Here is a 23184-nt window from a genome sequence, read left to right as displayed (position 1 = left end):
GAGTCACAGTATTCAGGAATAAACACACACCTGCTAGGAGTGATGTTATATCATCATATATTTATTTATATGACACCCTTACAAAAGTACAGCGTAGTGTGGAACACATCGTCAGCATATCAATTATTATTATTATTATTATTATTATTACGTCTAGTGAAACATTTAAAGAAAAGTAGAGATGGTCTCGAGACACCCAGCGCACGTCACTCTGGAGAAGAGTCGCGCGGCTCTCTAGTGTCACGTGACAGCAGCAGAAGTTCAGAAGAACGCGGCCGCGCGCCACTCCAACAGAGGGCGCGCGCGCAGTCTGTTGCGTCAACGCAGCGTAGCGACACAAACGAGCTCGAGACGCCGCTGTCGTCGTGGTGAGTATCGCCGCCGGTCACCAGCTATCCCGGTTAAAACCACACACACTCACCCCTAGCCCCTAGCCCCTAACCCCTAGCCCGGTTAGGTGGGGTAAGTGGGGACCCTACCTGAACACCCCGTTGTTGTATTGTTGTCCTGGTCGTAATTGTTGTTGTTGTTTTGCAGCTGCAGTCATGGTGTGTGTTCCGTGCATCGTCATCCCGGTGCTGCTGTGGGTGTATAAGCGCTTCCTGGAGCCCGTCCTCTACCCGCTCATCTCTCCCTTCATCACTCGCTTTTGGACTAAAAAACACACGGACGCAGGAGCCGTGAAGGGACCGAGCCACGGCGTGTGTGAGGTGAAGGTGTATCACGCGGGTGTTGTCTCCGCTTTAACTCCTTAACTCGCACTTAAACTAAACTCATATGTGGCATGTTAGTGTGATATACATCAGAAACACCTGCAGCCTTGTAGAATAATGCTGGCTATGTACACAAATACACCCACATCAGCACTGATAAAGTAAAATTCCAAAGCATAACCTCCCTCGACGTGACTATGGGAGTGATGGTCCTTTTAATTATTGGCTTGTCAGTGGTGAACATTAGCTCTGATTGGATTATCTTATTTAAGATTCAAACCTAACTGTGACTGGTTTAATTTTCACTTGTGTGCAACATTAAACCGATCATACAGTGTAACATGGGCTAACACGTTATTAATCTCCTAAAGGTAGGAATATTCAGCTGTGTAGTTCTTCTGTGCTTACGAGCAGCTACACTTTAAATCATACTGTCTAACCCTCCAGAGGGCTTTTTAAAAAGAGCATTTAAGCTCAATCAGATCTGTCAGTTCAGCCTGTGTTTAGCTTAGTAATGTCATCTTCAGTAATGTCATCTTCAGTCTACAGTCAGTGGAGTGTATGTCAGTCAGTGTGTATGACAACTGTGTACTCAGTACTGTAGTACTGTATAATTACTGTAACACTTCTACAGGTGTGTATGACAACAGTGTACTCAGTACTGTAGTACTGTATAATTACTGTAACACTTCTACAGGTGTGTAAACAAGTGTACTCTGTACTGATACTGCATACTCATTGTAGCATTACTTATGTAGAAGTGTTATGATATCAGTGATTAATAAAGTGAAATAAATACCTAAATAAAATCAGCCAGTCTAAGTTGAGCCGAAAGGGTTTAGACGTCCTGGGAATGTCATAGCCAGGCAATTTGAGCAGTTTAACAAACTAACACACTAAAGCACATAAACCTGCCTGTCTCAGACTTTGTGGATACATCTTATACATTTCAGAAAAATCAATCCATCTGAACACGTGATCACATCAGTGACCATTCCTACACTATCAGTGAATGTTTTGATTTTTCAATCAGGTTATAAGCTTTTGTTTCCACGACATGGATAAGCGACAGAACTTAGGTCAGGGACTGTACAGAGTACACTTGTTTACACACCTGTAGAAGTGTTACAGTAATTATACAGTACTACAATACCGAGTACACTGTTGTTTACACACCTGTAGAAGTGTTACAGTAATTATACAGTACTACAATACCGAGTACACTGTTGTTTACACACCTGTAGAAGTGTTACAGTAATTATACAGTACTACAATACCGAGTACACTGTTGTTTACACACCTGTAGAAGTGTTACAGTAATTATACAGTACTACAATACCGAGTACACTGTTGTTTACACACCTGTAGAAGTGTTACAGTAATTATACAGTATCAGCACAGAGTACACTGTTGTCAAAGTCAAATTTATTTATATAGTGCTTTTCACAACACATGTTCTCACAAAGAAGCTTCATAATCATATGGGTCCAGATCCCTAATGAGCTACCTAGTTACCATGTACAGTTTTGTCTAAGTGTGCCTGTCTCACCTGTCTGAGATGAGCAGGCGTGTGTGTCTCTGAAGGCCACTGTCCCTACTCTGCTGCAGTAACTTGTACACATGTTAATATGTTAACTCTTGATTCCTCCTGTCAGGCAGAGGGCGGTGTGGTTGCAGACGTCTCCACGGCTAACGGGCCAACCATGGCCTCGGCCAAGAAGAAGGACTGACGCTGCTCAGGGCTGTGCGACCACATCCACGCCGGAGTCGTGCTGGATATGTTTCATTCAGGAAACTCTGCTCTGACCTGCTGTCATGAGACCTTTTTAATTAATGTGTTTGTTCTGCTCTCATTGGATGATTAGATCTGCACATTATTTCTGTACTGTGTCGTCCCTCCATACTGTCAGTCCGTCCCCCTGTACTGTGCCCCCCCCCCCTGTACTGTCGTCCTCCCCGTACTGTGTCCCCTGGACATTCTCCTGTACTCTGTTCTGATTGTGAACAGTGCATTCAGATGTTTGTTTATCATTCCTGGATCAGGCTTTTGAGTTGATTTTACTTTAAATATTTACATAACTTTTTGATTTAGAAGAACAAAATAAATATTTGAATCTGACAGCTTTGATTGATTGATTTGCACCATTATGCCAAAAATTGTGTACATTTTAGAGGTTGTGAAAACTTGTCTAGTAAGTGGTGACTGTGAGAGGGGTGGGTGGGTACAAACACATTAAACCTGGGGGCGTGGGTCTTATTTAGAATCACCATTGCCATTTTGTCTGCAACAAATGTTTTCCAATGATTGTTTCGCTGCATTCTGATATAATTAAACGTAATACACAAAAAAATAGACAACGTACGATCTGCGACATTTACTAATACTTGACCGTACACTCCGAGGTGTCGCCACCAGAGGGCGCTCGGGGCCTTATTCTAGAGTAGACGCTGCGTGACCGTGCGTGACACGTCATGTCCTGGTTGGTGACGCGGAGGGGCTGGCCCCGCCCCCTCTGGGCCCTCGCGCATAACGAATCGGATGAGACTCAAGATGGCGGCGCTGGAGCCTCTCAGATCGGCCGAGCTCCGTGGAAAAACACACGGCTGCACGTTGAGGAGAGCGTCGCTGGAGACGGGTGTGACCGAGCACTGAGGCCGTGTCGCTCCGGGACCAGCCAGCGGACTGTGCTGTTTATTCTTCTTGATCATTTACCGGAACATAAACCTCCCCCGGGCGCGCTAGCGGTGAGGCGAGCAGTGCTGGCCGCGCTGACATGGCGGCGAGCTGAGACGGAGCGGCCGCGCCACACACACTTGGATGGGACCCGCCGACCCCGCGTAGCCCACCCCGCGTAGCCCACCCAGCGCCGCTGTCCGACCGACCCGAGCCGCCATGTATTTCCTGACCGGCTGGCCACGCAAGCTGCTGTGTCCGCTGAGGACCGAGGAGCGGCCGTTCCACGTCCAGTCCAGCGCGCAGCGGCTCTACTTCGCCGTGTTGTCGGAAACGCACCTCAGCATTTGGTTCAGCAGGGTGAGTGTGTGCTGTCGGCCCGCTGCCCCGCTGTCGGCCCGCTGCCGGGACGGCGGGGGTAGCACGGTAGCCTCGGCGCGCCGCTTCTGCCGCGTCATCGATTATGGCGGGTGTGAGTTAGTTATATCTCGGGTTTGAGTTAGTTAACTGTGGTCTGAGGTAACGATCTCGGGTTTGAGTTAGTTAACTGTGGTCTGAGGTAACGATCTCGGGTTTGAGTTAGTTAACTGTGGTCTGAGGTAACGATCTCGGGTTTGAGTTAGTTAACTGTGGTCTGAGGTAACGATCTCGGGTTTGAGTTAGTTAACTGTGGTCTGAGTTAACTGTGGTCTGAGGTAACTATCTCGGGTCTGAGTTAGTTAACTCGGGTCTGAGGTAACTATCTCAGGTTTGCTAAGTTACAGTCTGCGATGCTTAACAGAGATCCAAGAGTTTAACAATCCTATTTAAACAACAAACACAATATGATCATTGACATTTTCACTTATATGCCACTTGTAAAGACTGGTTACGAAACTATGACTCTAGGTAATGTGAAGAAAGTACCTAGACAAGATATCTGCACACCGACACCGTGGTGTGGGGCTGGCTGGCGATAACACTGCTGATTACAACCGTCTCCACGTCCACGCTTGCTTGGCTGCGTTTAAAGGCCGAAGTCCCTGCTCAATGTCCACACACAGTCCTTGTTTTGGCTATGGCGGTGTTCTGGGTTCATCAAAGTGTCATTTCGGCGGAATCTCCATTTAGGTGCATTTAACTCAAACGTCCGAGTAACTCAAGTTCCTTTTCTGAATACGAGTTGTCACTTTATAGACTAATTTAAGCATTTGTGTCTGGCTGTTGGCTACATGTTGGCCGAGAGTCTTTCGGCTGGGAAGCACCGGAGTGGATGTGAGTGCAGACGTCCGTGAGGCGCTCGGACGAGGTGGCGTGTTTTGAGGACGGGGCATGTGGAGACATGGAGGTGGTGTGGGAGCTTCAGTCTCGCCTGTTTGCCGAGTGTGTTGCCATGTTACATAACTGTTGGGCGGTCTCACGGCTCCGAAAAGCAGCCTCGCTGTTAACAAACAGTACTTGGCCAAGTGTCCATACAGGGACCGGTACAGTGACCAGTGTCCATACAGAGACCGGTACATGACCAGTGTCCATACAGGGACCGGTACAGTGACCAGTGTCCATACAGGGACCGGTACAGTGACCAGTGTCCATACAGGGACCGGTACAGTGACCAGTGTCCATACAGGGACCGGTACAGTGACCAGTGTCCATACAGGGACCGGTACAGTGACCAGTGTCCATACAGGGACCGGTACAGTGACCAGTGTCCATACAGGGACCGGTACAGTGACCAGTGTCCATACAGGGACCGGTACAGTGACCAGTGGAGCAGGACAGCCGGTCTGTCTGAGTGGCGAGCTTGGATCATATCCGCGCAAGGCGCCGAGGTTTCGCTTCTTGTTGATTGTGCTTTTTGGCGAGGAAGTATGTCGTTATGCTTCTGCCGTGTCAAGTCGGTCTGTCAGAAAGCAGCGGATACTGGTGTGAGTGACGTGTTAGTTTGGGGAAAGTTTAGCCGGTTGAGGACGGAAAGTTTCTCGGTGCAAGTGAACGTGTGGTGTGACGGCAGTAGTTTGGGAGATTGTTTGACGTGGACACTGTGAACTCTTATTTCACACCTTGTTGTTTTCCTGCATTAAGCTTTTGGGGGAGTTTACGGCATCTCTGGTGGCTTTGCTCCTCCTGGCTGTGTTGGGAGGGGATGTGTCCTCTGGAATGTGTGCCGGTCCCTTCCTGTCTGGTGCACACAGGCCAGTTCACACTGTCCCAGGCCCAGAAAAAACGCTTCCGTCATCCCACTGCACACATACAGGGACCTCTCCCCCCTCCTCTCTCACTCCCCCTCCTTTGTGTACATGCATGTGTTGCGTCAAGTCTTGACTTGTCACTGTAGAGCTACCTTACACACACACACACACACACACACACACACACACACACACACACACACACACACCACAGCTTACAGGAGGTATTCACACACACACACCACAGCTTACAGGAGGTATTCACACACCACAGCTTACAGGAGGTATTCACACACACACACACACACACACACACACACACACACACACACACACACACACACACACCACAGCTTACAGGAGGTATTCACACACACACACACCACAGCTTACAGGAGGTATACACACACACACACACACACACACACACACACACACACACACACACACACACACCACAGCTTACAGGAGGTATTCACACACACACACACACACACACACACACACACACACACACACACCACAGCTTACAGGAGGTATTCACACACACACACACACACACACACCACAGCTTACAGGAGGTATTCACACACACACACACACACACACACCACAGCTTACAGGAGGTATTCACACACACACACACACACACACACCACAGCTTACAGGAGGTATTCACACACACACACACACACACACACACCACAGCTTACAGGAGGTATTCACACACACACACACACACACACACACCACAGCTTACAGGAGGTATTCACACACACACACACACACACACACACCACAGCTTACAGGAGGTATTCACACACACACACACACACACACACACACACACACCACAGCTTACAGGAGGTATTCACACACACACACACACCACAGCTTACAGGAGGTATTCACACACACACACACACCACAGCTTACAGGAGGTATTCACACACACACACACACACACACACACACACACACCACAGCTTACAGGAGGTATTCACACACACACACACACACACACACACACACACACACACACACACACACACCACAGCTTACAGGAGGTATTCACACACACACACACACACACACACACACACACACACACCACAGCTTACAGGAGGTATTCACACACACACACACACACACACACACACACACACACACACCACAGCTTACAGGAGGTATTCACACACACACACCACAGCTTACAGGAGGTATTCATACACACACACACACACACACACCACAGCTTACAGGAGGTATTCATACACACACACACACACACACCACAGCTTACAGGAGGTATTCATACACACACACACACACACACCACAGCTTACAGGAGGTATTCATACACACACACACACACACACCACAGCTTACAGGAGGTATTCATACACACACACACACACACACCACAGCTTACAGGAGGTATTCATACACACACACACACACACACACACACACACACACACACACACACACACACCACAGCTTACAGGAGGTATTCATACACACACACACACACACACACCACAGCTTACAGGAGGTATTCATACACACACACACACACACACACCACAGCTTACAGGAGGTATTCACACACACACACACACACACACATCACAGCTTACAGGAGGTATTCACACACACACACACACACCACAGCTTACAGGAGGTATTCACACACACACACCACAGCTTACAGGAGGTATTCACACACACACACACACACACACACACACACACACCACAGCTTACAGGAGGTATTCACACACACACACACACACCCACACCACAGCTTACAGGAGGTATTCACACACACACACACACACACACACACACACACACACCACAGCTTACAGGAGGTATTCTCACACACACACACACACACACACACACACACACACACACACACACACACACACACACACACACACACACACCACAGCTTACAGGAGGTATTCACACACACACACACACACACCACAGCTTACAGGAGGTATTCACACACACACACACACACACCACAGCTTACAGGAGGTATTCACACACACACACACACACACACACACACACACACACACACACACACACACACACACACACACACACACACACACACACACACCACAGCTTACAGGAGGTATTCACACACACACACACACACCACAGCTTACAGGAGGTATTCACACACACACACACACACACCACAGCTTACAGGAGGTATTCACACACACACACACACCACAGCTTACAGGAGGTATTCACACACACACACACACCACAGCTTACAGGAGGTATTCACACACACACACACACACCACAGCTTACAGGAGGTATTGACACACACACACACACACACCACAGCTTACAGGAGGTATTCACACACACACACACACACACACACACACACCACAGCTTACAGGAGGTATTCATACACACACACACACACACACACACACACCACAGCTTACAGGAGGTATTCATACACACACACACACACCACAGCTTACAGGAGGTATTCATACACACACACACACACACACACACACCGCAGCTTACAGGAGGTATTCATACACACACACACACACACACACCACAGCTTACAGGAGGTATTCATACACACACACACACACACCGCAGCTTACAGGAGGTATTCATACACACACACACACACACACACACACACACCACAGCTTACAGGAGGTATTCATACACACACACACACACACACACCACAGCTTACAGGAGGTATTCATACACACACACACACACACACACACACACCACAGCTTACAGGAGGTATTCATACACACACACACACCACAGCTTACAGGAGGTATTCATACACACACACACACACACACACATCACAGCTTACAGGAGGTATTCATACACACACACACACATGGTCAACAATGTGTCAACTTTATATTTGGATCAGATCGGCCGCCGATATTTGCAAAAAATTCTTATTGGATCGGCAGGCACGAGAAAATGCCGATCAAGACTCCCGATCCATTTTTTTTTCCAAAGTCCGGGTTTTCCAGCACACCCATTTAGAGAATCCATGAATCCATGCGAAGCATGACAAACTGCCACTTTGTACAATATAATTTACAATATTATTTGCACTTATGGCTTTTTAAGCCTTGGTTTACTGATGCCATTTCTGTTTATTTATTATTTTGTCTTTTGAGTTTATTAATTGCTAAATAAACAGGTCCGTTTCTCCTTACCAACCATTGTGTATTATTCAAACACACCTAATTCAGCTTGCTACTTGAGTTTGACAACAAAGTTGGCTAAATAACTTTAAACTTTAATACAGGCTTGGATAGACCGGTATCGGTATTGGATCGGAAGTGCAAATAAATATCTGTATCTGATCGGAAGTTCAAAAAGCTGGATCGGGACATCCCTAGTACAAAATAATAGAACAAATAGAGCTTTAACAAACTAAACTCTATCCTACAAAATAGTGTTGTCAAAAAAATCGATATATCGATACGTATCGATACTAAACATTCTGAAACGGTACAATACTCGTTTCCCTTAAGTATCGATTCTTTTTACATAAAATGCGCTTTCGTTTGACCCACCCAAGCTGCCGTAATGCACAGGACAGTTTGTAATGCTAATATGGCAACTAAAGCAAACGCAGTGCTGTTGGATTCGAAGCAGATACAAATGGAAAACCGAAGGACATGAACAAGCCCGTTTGCAAGCGGTGCTTTTGGAACATTTCAACGAATGGCGCTAAAGCCTGGTTGAGTGACCATAACGCTCGACTCTGCGCGAACCTCGCGCGAACCTCCGCGAGCGGTGGAGGCTTTATACTTTCCGCTTTGCAGTGTTGTCCGAAACTATATGTGGTAGTATAAAAGAAACACCCCTCAAAACAGGGGAATGAACACTTACCTGACGAATTTTAATGCTGCTTTGTGTTTCAGTGTTTCAGGTTTGAAAAGTGCTGCAATTTAGGCTAAAGTACTTGAAAATGTTGAAATTGTAACTACTTTCACAACAAATATCTGTCTGACTGAACAGTTTTCTTGTATTACATTAACAAATACGAGCCTCTTGTAATTCCAGGATGAAACATGAGAGAACGTGAAGACGTTAAGATTGGGTGTTTTGAAAATAAACAACCATTAAATAATGTGATTAAAAGCGCAATATTTCGAATCATTTCGAGTATATGTATAAATATTTAACTTAATTAAGTTTAACGTGCTGGGAAATATTGGTACAAGCGCTTGAATTGAACCCTGCAAACATGACTTTGGTGATTGCGCTGAGGCGCGGCGCGCGCGAAGTTACAAAATTCGAGAGGTGCACGACCTTGCGTGCGCCGCGGTTCAGCGCGATGAACAAAGTCATGTTTGCAGGGTTCATACACCTTGTGGAATTCAAACACTTGTATGTCACTTTCAAGGTCCATTTCAATATTTCCCAGCACGAGCAAAGACACTTTGTCAGACGTTCAAAAGACGTCCACTGAAAAGCCAGAATGAAAGTTTTAGCGACGTCTTTTTTAAACGTCTATTACTGCCGTTCAGTTGCAGTTTTTGCACGTCCTGACATCTAATAAAGGTCCTAGTCAGACGTTCAGATAGAAAACTCGTCATAGACGTTCATGTTAAGTTAAAAGGTTAAGGTCCTAGTCACACTGTCAGATTTTGAACCAATTTTGAACGTCCACCAGACGTGCAAAAATGGGTCTGGACTGACCGACGTGGTACAGACATGATTTTAACGTCTTTTTGACGTCGCATGTTTGTTGGGATAAGTTAAATATTTATACATATACTCGAAATTATTCGCTTATTTATCACATTATTTAATGATTGTTTATTTTCAAAACGCCCAATCATAACGTCTTCACGTTCTCTCATGTTTCATCCTGGAATTACAAGATGCTCGTATTTGTTAACGTAATACAAAAGAACTGTTCAGTCAGATATTTGTTGTGAAATGAAGTTACAATTTCAAGCATTTTCAAACACAAAGCAACATTCATTTGTTTGTTTATAAAAAAATAAAATAAAAAGGCTTTAAAATGGAAATTAGCACCGTATCTGACTTTGGTATCGAAAATGGTATCGAATTTCAATATTTTTTAAAAGTATCGTATCGAAGTTGTAATTCTTAGTATCGTGACAAGCCTACTACAAAATATCTTTAAAAATTATTTCTTTAGTGTCTTCATACATGGAGGCAGGGCCGGAGTGGGCCCCCTTTTCAGCCCAGGAGTTTCATGCCCAAATCCGGCCCAAAATTACTTTTCCCTCCCAATCGGCCCAAAATAGAGGTTGACATGAGCCGGCCCATCAGGAATCCAAATCTCCCGATTAGCCACTCCGGCTCTGCATGGAGGGCAACACTTTAGTTGTAAGATGCGACCTTTCGCCAGTGACCATAGCGCGTGACTCTGCACACCTCGTGCGAACCTCCGTGAACGGTGGAAGCGTTCATACTTGCCGCGTCACATTCTTTGTGTTGTCTGAGACGATATGTGGTAGTATAAAGAAACACCCCTCAAAAACAGGGGAAGGAACATTTACCTGATGAATTTTAATGTTGCTTTGTGTTTCAGGTTTGGAAAGTGCTGGAATTTAGGCTAAAGTACTTGTACTTGTGCTGAGGCACGGCACGCGCTGTCGATTCGCGAGGTCGTGCACCTCTCGAATTTTGTAATTTTGCGCGCGGGCAGAGCCACTGCGATTACGTCATTTTCGTGGCGCAGACCCTCGCGATGCTCGTGACGCCTCAAGTATAAACCAGGCTTTACTTTGCGTAGCGTGGGTGCTTGCGTAGCTTAGAGGGAGGGATCGTCGATCCTCTTTTTGACTTCGAGGCTATGAAATCATGACATCATTTCGATCGATTTCTATTAAATATCGAAATCGTGACACCCCTAATAGCTTACAGGAGGTATTCACACACACACACACACTTCACAGCTTACAGGAGGTATTCCTGCATTTACACACACACACACACACACACACACACACACACACACACACACCTCTCACACACCACAACTTACAGGAAGTATTCATGTGTGTACATACACACCACACACACCTCAGACACACCTCATGCGCACACCAGACATTTTGCAGCTTGCTAACATTTCATGTTATTCACGCAAATAGAATAAGCCTGCTCGTGCGTCGTGAAACTTGCTCATTGTCAACCGAAGTATGACGTTCAACTTCAGCGAAAGCATTAATTTTGCGGTGCAAAGGCTACAAAATAAAATTTAAAGGTGTTTGTAAACACATTTATTATAAGTTGAACAACAAAACGAAGCGACAGAGCTTATGAATGGCGATGGCATTTACCTTTTTTTGAAAAAGCTTTAAAATAAATCATCATGGATTTCACTATATCACAGCAGAACAACAAACGAAGGAAAGAATAATGAATGAAAATATAAATAAGAGCAAGAAAATATAAAACAAACAGAAAGCATGACTTCCCAAATGCGCTAAACTGTAATAACTTAAAATGTAAGATATATTTTCGTACGATTTTTTGCTAGGGCTGAACGATTAATTGCATTTGCGATAATCTCGCGATATTTTAAAACGCGATTCTCTAATCGCACAGGCTGCGATTTAAACTGGTCACGTGACTTGGGAGCGAGCCGAGCCGAGGACGAACGGAGCAAACCCGAGCAGGAGACAGGGAGGTGGAGAAGTGAAGTTAACACAGCGCACTTTAACTTGTTGCACAATGGCTTCAGGCACAACAGAAGCTGACACAACTGAAAGTCTAATACCAAAGAGGGGCAGCACACCAGTTGTGTGAAATTACTTTGGCTTTAAAAAAAGATGCTGCTCAACGTCAGGTACCGTGCAAAACGTGCCTTGCTACTGTCGCTACGACGCGAGGTAACACTACAAACCTTCTTCTGGTCGTAAGGCTAAATTGCCAACGACCAGTGCTGCGTCTTCAAATACGCAAAAGTGTTTCTCTGCGCTTATACAGCTTTGGTATGCGGTGAGCAGCGAAATAAAAATCACGCATATAGGCGCAATTAGATTTAAAGCATGGATGAATCGTAAAAGCGCGGATAGCTTGACCGTGGTCCAGCAGACAGGGTTCACTGACCGAACCGTTTGAAAGTGTAACTCCTTATGGATATAATTCGAAGCGGCACGCTGAAATAACTCGGGCAGTAACGGAGTTCATAGTGAAAGACATGTTGTCCTTTAATATTAGTGAACAAGCCCGGCTTCATGGCTTTGTTAAACACACTGGATATGCGCTACCAAATGCCCTCACGCACATATTTTAGCCAAGTTGCTATACCTGCAGGGTTGCCAACTCTCACGCATTGAGCGTCTTAGACTAAAAAGTTCGCTCTGGCGCCAACCACAGGCGAGCGATCGATCGCGATATAATAATAATACTTAAATTTATTCCTTTCTACCCCCCCCCCCAACAAATTACGTTCGCCACCCACTCCAGGTTCAAGTCTCACTCCAAGCGATCTTGAAAAGTTGGCAACCCTGTATCTGAGCTGTATAAAAAAATGCCGAAACAGTTTCCTGAAAACAGTGGAAAAAATCGCATTTTAAATTGCAATTGCGATTTATAGATAAAAAATTGCAATTACATTATTTTCCAAAATCGTTCAGCCCTAATTTTTGCCATTAGCGGAAACCTGCTCTGGTTATTTTTCCACCATATCAATGGATCCTCTTCCCCGTTGATAGCACTTTGGTCATGACCCCACCCCCAACGATGTCATCGTGCATCGCAATGTTTCACTGTAAACATCATCTGCCGATTAAGAAGACATCCCCCAACCCCAACCATATCCTGGCTGAGGTGTTTGGGCTTCAAGGCCGAGGCAGCAGGCTCTTGCATCCTGTTTGTCAGGCTCACTTCCTCCTAAACAGTGATCCAGTGGAGTGTGCCGCATTGTGGGCTGACGTTGGTTATTGTATGTTGTTCCTGTATTTTGAGACTTATTTCCTGTGTTTGGGTGCTTGGTGCCTTTGGGGGGGGGCTTTCGGGGGTTAATGGCAGGATTAGGGGCTTTCTCCACTTTCTTTTTGCAGAGACATAATGTCCCTACGTTCTGGGTTAGGGTTATGGTTCAGGTTGGGGTTAAGGTTAGACTGGGTTAGGGTTAAGGTTCAGGTTGGGGTTAAGGTTAGGCTGGGTTAGGGTTATGGTTCAGGTTGGGGTTAAGGTTAGGCTGGGTTAGGGTTAAGGTTCAGGTTGGGGTTAAGGCTAGGCTGGGTTAGGGTTAAGGGTCAGGTTGTTCACTCCTGTGTCTCTCTCTGCCCTCAGCCCAGTGTTCTGGTTGTGAGCTACATTGAGTCTGTGAAGGCAGCAGCCCAGTTTGGCTTCTACCAGCAGGCAGAATGGAAAATGGACGACTCCATGATAGCAGTGGCGGTGAGTGACTTTGGCTTTCTCTTCCTCTATCTCTCCATCTTATTCTCACTCGCTCTCTCTCTCTTGATCTAGCCCTCTCACTCGCTTCCATTCTCTCCATCATGTTTCCCCTGTTTGAGTGTTATAGTGGGTCATTATTAGAAGGTGCATGCGTGTGTGTGATGTCTTCAGTGTGTGTGAGTATGCGTGTGTGTGATGTCTTCAGTGTGTGTGAGTATGCGTGCGTGTCATGTCTTCAGTGCATGCATGCGTGTGATGTCTTCAGTGCATGCGTGCGTGTGATGTCTTCAGTGTGTGCGTGCGTGTGATGTCTTCAGTGTGTGCGTGCGTGTGATGTCTTCAGTGCGTGTGATTTCACAATCACAAACTGTCCCTCTGTAGAACTGGGCGATTAATCGATATTATCTATTCATTCGAATTTACAGTTAAGGACGATGTGTTTTTAAGAAAATCGATTTTCTGAGATTTAATTTTCACCACCGACGCTGCACTGTGGGCTCCCGTAGTTCAGTGAGTTTAGCACCTCCCACCCATCCACCCTCAACACACACACACACACACACACACACACACACACACACACACACACACAAACATGACGGCGGAACTTGTGTCCAAAAAAAGAGCAACTAGCTCCGTGATCTGGAGTTGGTTCGGTTTTGCGGCGTCAGACGTAGACCAAACAAGTCCTCGCTGCACTGTAAAAAATTTCAAGTCTCACCAACTAAAAAAATCTTAGTGACCCGTTGCACCTAATTTTTTTAGTTGGTCTAATTTAAGCTCTGCAAATTGCAAATTTTAAGTTCTGCTGACAACTACAGAATTCAGTCTAATTAAAGAAAATAAGTTGAGCCAACAAAATGTTATATATTAACCAAATACACCTAGTGAGTCCAACAAAATGTTTTATGTTGTTCCAACTACAATTGTTTAGTTCAGGTAATTATTCATTAGTATCCAAGTTGTCTGAACTATACATTTTATGCTTGATGAAGTAAATTCAAAGTATACAGAATATAATTAAGTAATTGTGCATTTTATTTGCATGTCAAAAAGTAAACATAAAATATTACCAAACAGGCATATGAGAGCTGCTTTATAAATGTAATAAAAATTGAAACGTCGTCGAGTCAGGAGGACAAGAATGAGCCATGACACCAACGTTAGCTCAATGCTAATTTATTAGCAATACGCTAACGGCAAAAACACACTGGTTCTAAGGGAGGGGGGACACTAACACGCATACAACACACATCCAGGGAAACGGGAGAACTGACCGCGGAGCTGTATGTGGTTGGAAAAAGTATCTAAAAAAGTACTTAATTAGAAATCGATTGGGCTTCAGCAAATGCTTAATTACTACGCAGATCTAGCTAGCTAAGTAGCTAACGTTAGTCCGCATGCTAACAGTTTGCCGACGTGAGGTAAAGTTAAATTCCAAATGGACAGTTAACGCGTAACGGTTAACCGTTAATCGGTAGCTTGTCCTTGCCAACCACAACAGTATTAACACTAACATTACTAAACTCATAGCAAAGTTAAACACTGAAAAACAACTTGTTGGCTTAGCTCTAGTTTTGATAACTATACGTTTGGAAAATATGTTGAAATACGACCTAGTTCAAAATTCAAACTCAACAAACACCACCAAGTTAGTTGTTAGCTTAGTAAAGATCCACATTTACTTCACTCAGTGAACGTTTGAAGTCCTCTAGATAAATGGTGAAACGCTGGGTCTTCATTTTAGTTTTGGTGCAGAAGGCGCCAAGAAAATCTTCTCTCGAGCATGCGCATTAGTTTCACCACTACCACTATTGCTTGTCCAACACAGTTTTTTACTTTGGACTTGACATGTTGACTGAGAACCATAATGCTCATTCACTGAACACAAAATATTAAGTTGAATGGTAAAAATGCAGCAGCTGATGGCACAACTCGTTTTTTGTTTTTGGAGTAACTATTTTTATGTTTCATGCTTTGCCCACATAAATTTTTATATTCACAGAACATAAGCAAACAGATTTTTTACAGTGTGTAAGGTGTTTGAAACCGATAGAGGGAGAGAGCAAAGAGTGCTATTGTTCAGTTGCGCTGTCAATAAAGTTTCACTCCGCAGGATATTTTGGATTAAACAGTTTCTGCCTCGGTCACCGAACCCGCTTCAATGGATTATACTTTCGCGAGTGACCGTAGCGCGCAGCTCCGCACACCTCTCGCACCTCGCGAGTGTGTAAAATGGAGACAAATTAAGTATTATATCGCGATCCATTCTTAGTGTTGACTTGTAACTCCCGCGGTAGCCCAACTCAAAAGTAGCCCAAAAAACCGCACCCCGTGACCCCAGAATTTTTACCCGCGGCTTTTTTGTTGAATTTTCAAACAAGCCCAATTTGGCTTGAAAACGCGAACCTGGCAACTATGGTAATATAAAGTATAAACTGTGGTAGTATAAAGAAACACCCCTCAAAAACAGTGGAAGGAACATTTACCTGACGAATTTTAATGTTACATTGTGTTTCAGGTTTGAAAAGTGCTGGAATTTAGGCTAAAGTGAGGGGAGCCCTGTTCTTAATCAGAATGTAGACAGCGTGACTGTCAGTACGCAACATGCAACAATTGTTAAAATGTATTTGTTTTCCATTTTACTAAAAGGGCACCAAATTATTTATATCTATTTATTTTTTGAGAGTGTGTTTTATTTATTTATTTTAATTTTGAGGTTGCATTGTGTCAGTGCTTAAACTATGTTGGAGAAAGCCTTCTAAAAGTTACTGAATGTTCTCACTTGTTTACAATTGTTTTTTGCTTGTTTCTGGTTGCACTTTAACCCCAAAGGGCAAATTTAAGTGAAAAATAAATTAAAACTTTTTTTACCATTCCTTTATCATCTGTATTTTTTTAGTAGAGGAAAATAAATCTATTAAAATCGAAAATTTTTTTTAAAAAAAATTAATCGAAGTTTTTTTGGAGGGCCATATCGCCCAGCTCTACCCCTCTGTGTATTTCTCATCTTCATCTGTGAAATCTGCCTCTGCTTGAGTAATGAGTGAACCTTTGCTTGACTGGGAAGATGGCACTTCAGAATGAGTCATTTAACTGGGAACAGAACACTTAACTGGGAACAGAACACTTCAGCTTGTGAGTTGCTGTCAAACTGAAGATGAGTTGCCTTGTGACAAGCACACATTTCTGGGTATTTACAAAAGCACATTAAAGCCCTGTAGAATATCTCCCCTGGGCCCTGTAGAATATCTCCCCTGGGCCCTGTAGAATATCTCCCCTGGGCCCTGTAGAATATCTCCCCTGGGCCCTGTAGAATATCTCCCCTGGGCCCTGTAGAATATCTCCCCTGGGCCCTGTAGAATATCTCCCCTGGGCCCTGTAGAATATCTCCCCTGGGCCCTGTAGAATATCTCCCCTGGGGCCCTGTAGAATGTCTCCCCTGGGGCCCTGTAGAATGTCTCCCCTGGGCCCTGTAGAATGTCTCCCCTGGGCCCTGTAGAATATCTCCCCTGGGCCCTGTAGAATATCTCCACTGGGCCCTGTAGAATATCTCCCCTGGGCCCTGTAGAATATCTCCCCTGGGCCCTGTAGAATATCTCCCCTGGGGCCCTGTAGAATATCTCCCCTGGGGCCCTGTAGAATATCTCCCCTGGGGCCCTGTAGAATATCTCCCCTGGGGCCCTGTAGAATGTCTCCCCTGGGGCCCTGTAGAATGTCTCCCCTGGGGCCCTGTAGAATGTCTCCCCTGGGGCCCTGTAGAATGTCTCCCCTGGGGCCCTGTAGAATGTCTCCCCTGGGCCCTGTAGAATGTCTCCCCTGGGCCCTGTAGAATGTCTCCCCTGGGCCCTGTAGAATGTCTCCCCTGGGGCCCTGTAGAATATCTCCCCTGGGGCCCTGTAGAATATCTCCCCTGGGGCCCTGTAGAATGTCTCCCCTGGGGCCCTGTAGAATGTCTCCCCTGGGCCCTGTAGAATATCTCCACTGGGCCCTGTAGAATATCTCCACTGGGCCCTGTAGAATATCTCCACTGGGCCCTGTAGAATATCTCCACTGGGCCCTGTAGAATATCTCCCCTGGGGCCCTGTAGAATAACTCCCCTGGGGCCCTGTAGAATAACTCCCCTGGGCCCTGTAGAATATCTCCCCTGGGGCCCTGTAGAATATCTCCCCGGGGCCCTGTAGAATATCTCCCCCGGGGCCCTGTAGAATATCTCCCCTGGGGCCCTGTAGAATATCTCCCCTGGGGCCCTGTAGAATGTCTCCCCTGGGGCCCTGTAGAATGTCTCCCCCGGGGCCCTGTAGAATGTCTCCCCCGGGGCCCGGTAGAATGTCTCCCCCGGGGCCCGGTAGAATGTCTCCCCCGGGGCCCGGTAGAATGTCTCCCCTGGGGCCCTGTAGAATGTCTCCCCGGGGCCCTGTAGAATATCTGCTGATACCAGTCACTGGGCGCACTGATGGAGGGAGCATTTTGTCCATTACATTTTGTCCGTTTTGTCCATCTTCCTCTTCAATCCAAATGATTGTGACATGTTTGACAGTCTCTTGCAAATATTCATACATTTCCTTTGGACTTTGCAGGTCCCTACCCCCAAGCACATACATGTCCGCTTTTCTTTTCAGAGTTCCCCCGTTGCCATCAGGTGTCCCTTTCCCATGGCCACGCTCTGAGTAATTCCAGGTGACCCGCTTGAACCCCCATGTGTAGGGAATGCGGCTCATGATGTAGCAGTTTGCCCTGTTGCGATATTGGCTGGCTGGCCCATCACTCAAAAAATGTACTGCATCAATGGCATTGACTTGTCTTCTTCTGAAATCCTCTAAAATGGGCTTTATGTGTGCCCACACCGCGCGTTCATCATGATGTAAGGACTTGGAAATTGTGGCATAGCACTGTGAACTACCACATGAGAAGGCAACTCCAGTGTGTAATGTTGCCTGTTGCCACCAAAATGGTAGGATTGAATCTCAGTGTTCAGTTTACACGCATCATTTTCTGAGAAGTCTACATGCAAGACCATCTCATTTATCTTCAGGTTGTCCTTAATTCGCCTAAATTGCTGCACCTGGTGAAGCCATTTAAAATGGTGGCCTGCGATCAGCTCCAGCCCCTTCTGGAACAGTTCAATCAACTCCATGAGGGTCCCCCTTTCTGTTTTTTTCATCCAGTTTTTGTATATTTTCCCACCAACCTCAGCATCCACCTTTTCCCACTGTTCCCATGTTGCAGAATCACTTTGACTGTGGTCATTAAGCTGTACCTCATCAAAGCAGCAGTTTGGACAGAGGCGTTGCATGCATCTTATGTCTGCTGTGCTGCATGTTATACTTGTGAGCAGTTCAGAGAGGCTTTTTGTAGGAAGTAGGCCTCTTAATTGCAAGACTGGCAATCAGGAGAGATGTTTTCATGTTGGTAACATGCACATGTGTTGTGATCTTTTACCTTAGCCTCAGTGATATAAAAAGGCCTGTACCTTGTAAATTGCCGATAAGACATACTGTGTTTTCGGTCACATGTCCGCATGTAGGCCTTGTGGAGATCTGTCAGAGGGCTGGTAAGTGCTCTTCTTTATTTTTTCACTTTTCGACCAACTACATCTTTCTTGCCTGGAAGAACAATACTCTTCTCTTCTAGCAGCAAAAATGACTCCACCTTCTGTGCCTTCTCATACTTCTTGCTTTTTGGAGTCGTAGTGAGAGCTCCTGGCTTCTGTTTTCTGTTTAGACATTGTTTTCTGTATTTTGTTGTTGCCTTCTGCTGTTCAATATTTACTCTTCTCATTAGCACCTTATTTTTGTTTCTCTGTTGTCTTAACTGAGCCTTCAGCTTATTGATCTCCACCCTCCAAGGGCTTTGTTATTCTGGTGGTGAGGGTGGTGGTGGAGTTTGTGGCCTTTCCTGGTTTTCAGGTGTGCTAGAGTGGCCTGGCACTGGGTCAGGTTGAACTTCCACCTCCTGGTTAAATGAGGTTTCAGGGGTTAAGTTCATTATACTTTGTAGATTTTTCTTCTTGGCCCTGTATTTTAATTGTGCATTCCTCCATAATTCCCTAAGTTTCTCTCTTCTTGATGATGGAAGAGAATTGACTCAAAGTTTTTTCCTCCCCTTTCAGTTTTTTCTCTTGATATCTGTAAATAGACAAATTCAATCATGTACACAAGGATTTCAGAAACACACTGCAAAAAAAATTATCAATTTTTATCAATTATCAATATTATCAATAATGTATTGCATTTACTTTTGCATTCAGAAGTATAGTCTGCATGTATTTCTGAGCAAATGAGTGAATCTGCATGAATGAGTGCCTGTGTATGTTTATCTGTAGAGCTTTTTAGAGCGGAGTTTTCCAAGTATAAAGTTATCTTCCACTTGGCCTCAATATAACTGCACATTGTACAACTGGCACAGGTTATTTGATGCAGCACCCTGCATCTCTATCAATAAGTTAAATGTTTGTATTTACTTTGCTGGTCTTTTCCTCAGGACCTCCTCTCTCCTTACACAATCTGCATTTAATCTCTCCCTGTACTTCCTTGTTCTTTCTGTACTCACCATCTCTCGTCATCTAATGAAATCTGCCTCAAACTAAATAAATAAAGGGAAACATTTGAGTGACAAAATTATGTAGTTTAACATGGATTCAGCTTGAAAATGGGATAGCAGGGATTCACCAAATTGAGTTGGTGTAGATATTAAATGTGAATAATATAATCATATATTATCAAATTGTTAAAAGTATAAAATATTCAACAAACTATTAACTATAAAAATTTATCAAGACCATTATTTATGTATTTATGCACAGTTCATATCGTATAGTGTGACAAAATGATCATATGGTATGACAAGAAAACCCTGTCACACCATATGAGGTTTCATGTACTTAGAAAACCCTGTCACACCATATGATGATGTGTCACACCATATGAGGTTTCATGTAGAGGTCTGCACTCCCGCGGTAATCCCGCGGGACCCGACAGAATATCTTGCGGCATGGGACAGAATTTAATTGTTATTGGCGGGAGCGGGAGTTGAATTAGTCCAGGCGATGCGGGAGCGGGACCACATATACATGTAGAAAAATCCCGCAAATTAATAGTCTAGAAAATTATAATAATAACAACGCAATGATTTCCTTGCATAAGGAACAGGACGAAAACAACTAATCATTCAGTAAGTAAGTAATAAACTAATTCAAAATATTGGCTAAGCAACTGATCACGTGAACATGAAGTGTGCGTCATTTTGTCGTTTTGATACAGAAATGGCAGAGACTGTAGACCAGGGGTCGGCAACCTTTTGAGACATGGAGTGTCAACTTTAACATGTCCAGTCAATGAGTTTGCCACTATGGCGGCGAGTTTAAATTGTTGACCGAGGAGGGGGAGAGGTGTAAATCGACACAAAAAGTATTATATCGCGATCGATCGCCAAGTTTAAACGCCTCCGCCGTTCGCGCGAGGTGTGCGTGCGGAGTCGCGCGCTACGGTCACTCGCGAAAGTATAATCCATTAATATAATTTATATTAAAATATATATTTTTGCTGATGCTGGTCCAGCGTGTCGCGTGCCAGTGACTATGCCTCGGTGTGCCAATGGTGGCACGCGTGCCATAGGTTGCCGACCCCTGCTGTAGACGGTCAACCAGTTTCAGCTGTGGAAAATTCTATTAAAACAGGCGAATACACCACAATTAAGCCAACTACAGGAAAGTCTGATGTATGGAAGTCATATTCCATTGTAATTAATGGAGATGGAAATCGGCTTGTTGTGATACATGTCAGAAAGTGTTGGTGTACGTCACCTGACGGGATGTGTTTGGACTGTGATAAGAAATGGGACAGCGCGATCAATCGCTATATTGCTGTTTTAATAAATACATAAGAAAATTTCAAGTACTAAATCTAATTAATTCAATTCATATTAGGATTGCGGGCGGGGGCGACAGAAATGTGTATGTGGTGGGCGGGTGCGGGATTAAAACAAGCGATTTTTTGGCCGGTGCGGGCGGGAGCGGGATTAAAACAAGCAGGTGCGGGCGGGAGCGGGATTAAAACAAGCGATTTTTTGGCGGGAGCGGGTGGGAGCGGGTCTAAAACAAGCGGGAGCGGGATTAAAATAGCAGTCCCGTGCAGACCTCTAGTTTCATGTACTTAGAAAACCCTGTCACACCATATGAGGTTTCATGTACTTAGAAAACCCTGTCACACCATATGAGGTTTCATGTACTTATAAAACCCTGTCACACCATATGATGATGTCACACCATATGAGGTTTCATGTACTTAGAAAACCCTGTCACACCATATGAGGTTTCATGTACTTAGAAAACCCTGTCACACCATATGATGTCACACCATATGAGGTTTCATGTACATAGAAAACCCTGTCACACCATATGATGATGTCACACCATATGAGGTTTCATGTACTTAGAAAACCCTGTCACACCATATGAGGTTTCATGTACTTAGAAAACCCTGTCACACCTTATGATGTCACACCATATGAGGTTTCATGTACTTAGAAAACCCTGTCACACCATATGAGTTTTCATGTACTTAGAAAACCCTGTCACACCTTATGATGTCACACCATATGAGGTTTCATGTACTTAGAAAACCCTGTCACACCATATGAGGTTTCATGTACTTAGAAAACCCTGTCACACCTTATGATGTCACACCATATGAGGTTTCACGTACTTAGAAAACCCTGTCACACCATATGAGGTTTCATGTACTTAGAAAACCCTGTCACACCTTATGATGTCACACCATATGAGGTTTCATGTACTTAGAAAACCCTGTCACACCTTATGATGGTCACACCATATGAGGTTTCATGTACTTAGCATGACATTAAGCAATGTGCCTTTATGCTAACACCATAAAACCATTCTAACTACAATGTGACAATATAGTTTTAAAGGTAATACTGACTGAAAAGTAATTTAGTTTGGGCATTTTTGTGTAAAGTGTGTCACACCAAAAGACACATGAAGGGAACTGAAGCAGGATTGCTGGATATACTAGATTTTTTTGAAAACATGAAGAGTGATGACTCACCTTGTAACTTTCAGTGTTTCTCTGAGGCGTTGTTCTATCTCCTGAAAGAAGGAGGACCCCCACTCCCCAAAGGTCTCCAAACAATTGTCTGTTTAAAAAAGGGAATATGGCGTCGCACCATATGACAT

At 44.7% G+C, this 23184-nt stretch overlaps 2 protein-coding genes across 3 annotated transcripts in view; both read left to right on the top strand.

The window, feature by feature from the left end:
• The first annotated feature begins 243 nt into the window (after positions 1-243).
• c21h18orf32 (chromosome 21 C18orf32 homolog) lies at positions 244-2832 on the top strand. 2 transcript variants are annotated; one of them, XM_076986294.1, is made up of 3 exons: positions 244-368; positions 538-710; positions 2369-2832. In XM_076986294.1, exons 2-3 carry the CDS (start codon positions 546-548, stop codon positions 2441-2443), a joined length of 240 nt encoding a protein of 79 aa, XP_076842409.1. In that variant the 5' UTR covers positions 244-368; positions 538-545; the 3' UTR covers positions 2444-2832. The 2 variants fall into 2 exon arrangements, with proteins under 2 accessions (XP_076842409.1, XP_076842407.1); XM_076986292.1 differs by having other exon boundaries at positions 538-716.
• A 399-nt stretch (positions 2833-3231) lies between these two features.
• ric1 (RIC1 homolog, RAB6A GEF complex partner 1) overlaps positions 3232-23184 on the top strand; it is a 57235-nt gene continuing 37282 nt past the window's right edge. The window contains exons 1-2 of the mRNA XM_076986295.1: positions 3232-3747; positions 13881-13988. Coding sequence (XP_076842410.1) covers positions 3607-3747; positions 13881-13988 — 249 coding nt within the window. The 5' untranslated portion in view covers positions 3232-3606. The remainder of the gene's footprint in view (positions 3748-13880; positions 13989-23184) is intronic.

This window comes from Brachyhypopomus gauderio, unplaced genomic scaffold (genome assembly GCF_052324685.1).
Source record: "Brachyhypopomus gauderio isolate BG-103 unplaced genomic scaffold, BGAUD_0.2 sc46, whole genome shotgun sequence".
Taxonomy (NCBI): domain Eukaryota; kingdom Metazoa; phylum Chordata; class Actinopteri; order Gymnotiformes; family Hypopomidae; genus Brachyhypopomus; species Brachyhypopomus gauderio.
The sequence above is the reverse complement of the archived record's forward strand: the minus strand, read 5'-3'. Positions and strand labels throughout refer to the sequence as shown.

Coding starts and splice junctions, on each gene's coding strand:
- c21h18orf32 (XM_076986292.1), top strand. CDS start 546: ATGGTGTGTGTTCCGTGCATCGTCATCCCGGTGCTGCTGTGGGTGTAT. Junction 717..2,368: donor ACGGCGTGTGTGAGGTGAAG/GTGTATCACGCG, acceptor TCCTCCTGTCAG/GCAGAGGGCGGTGTGGTTGC.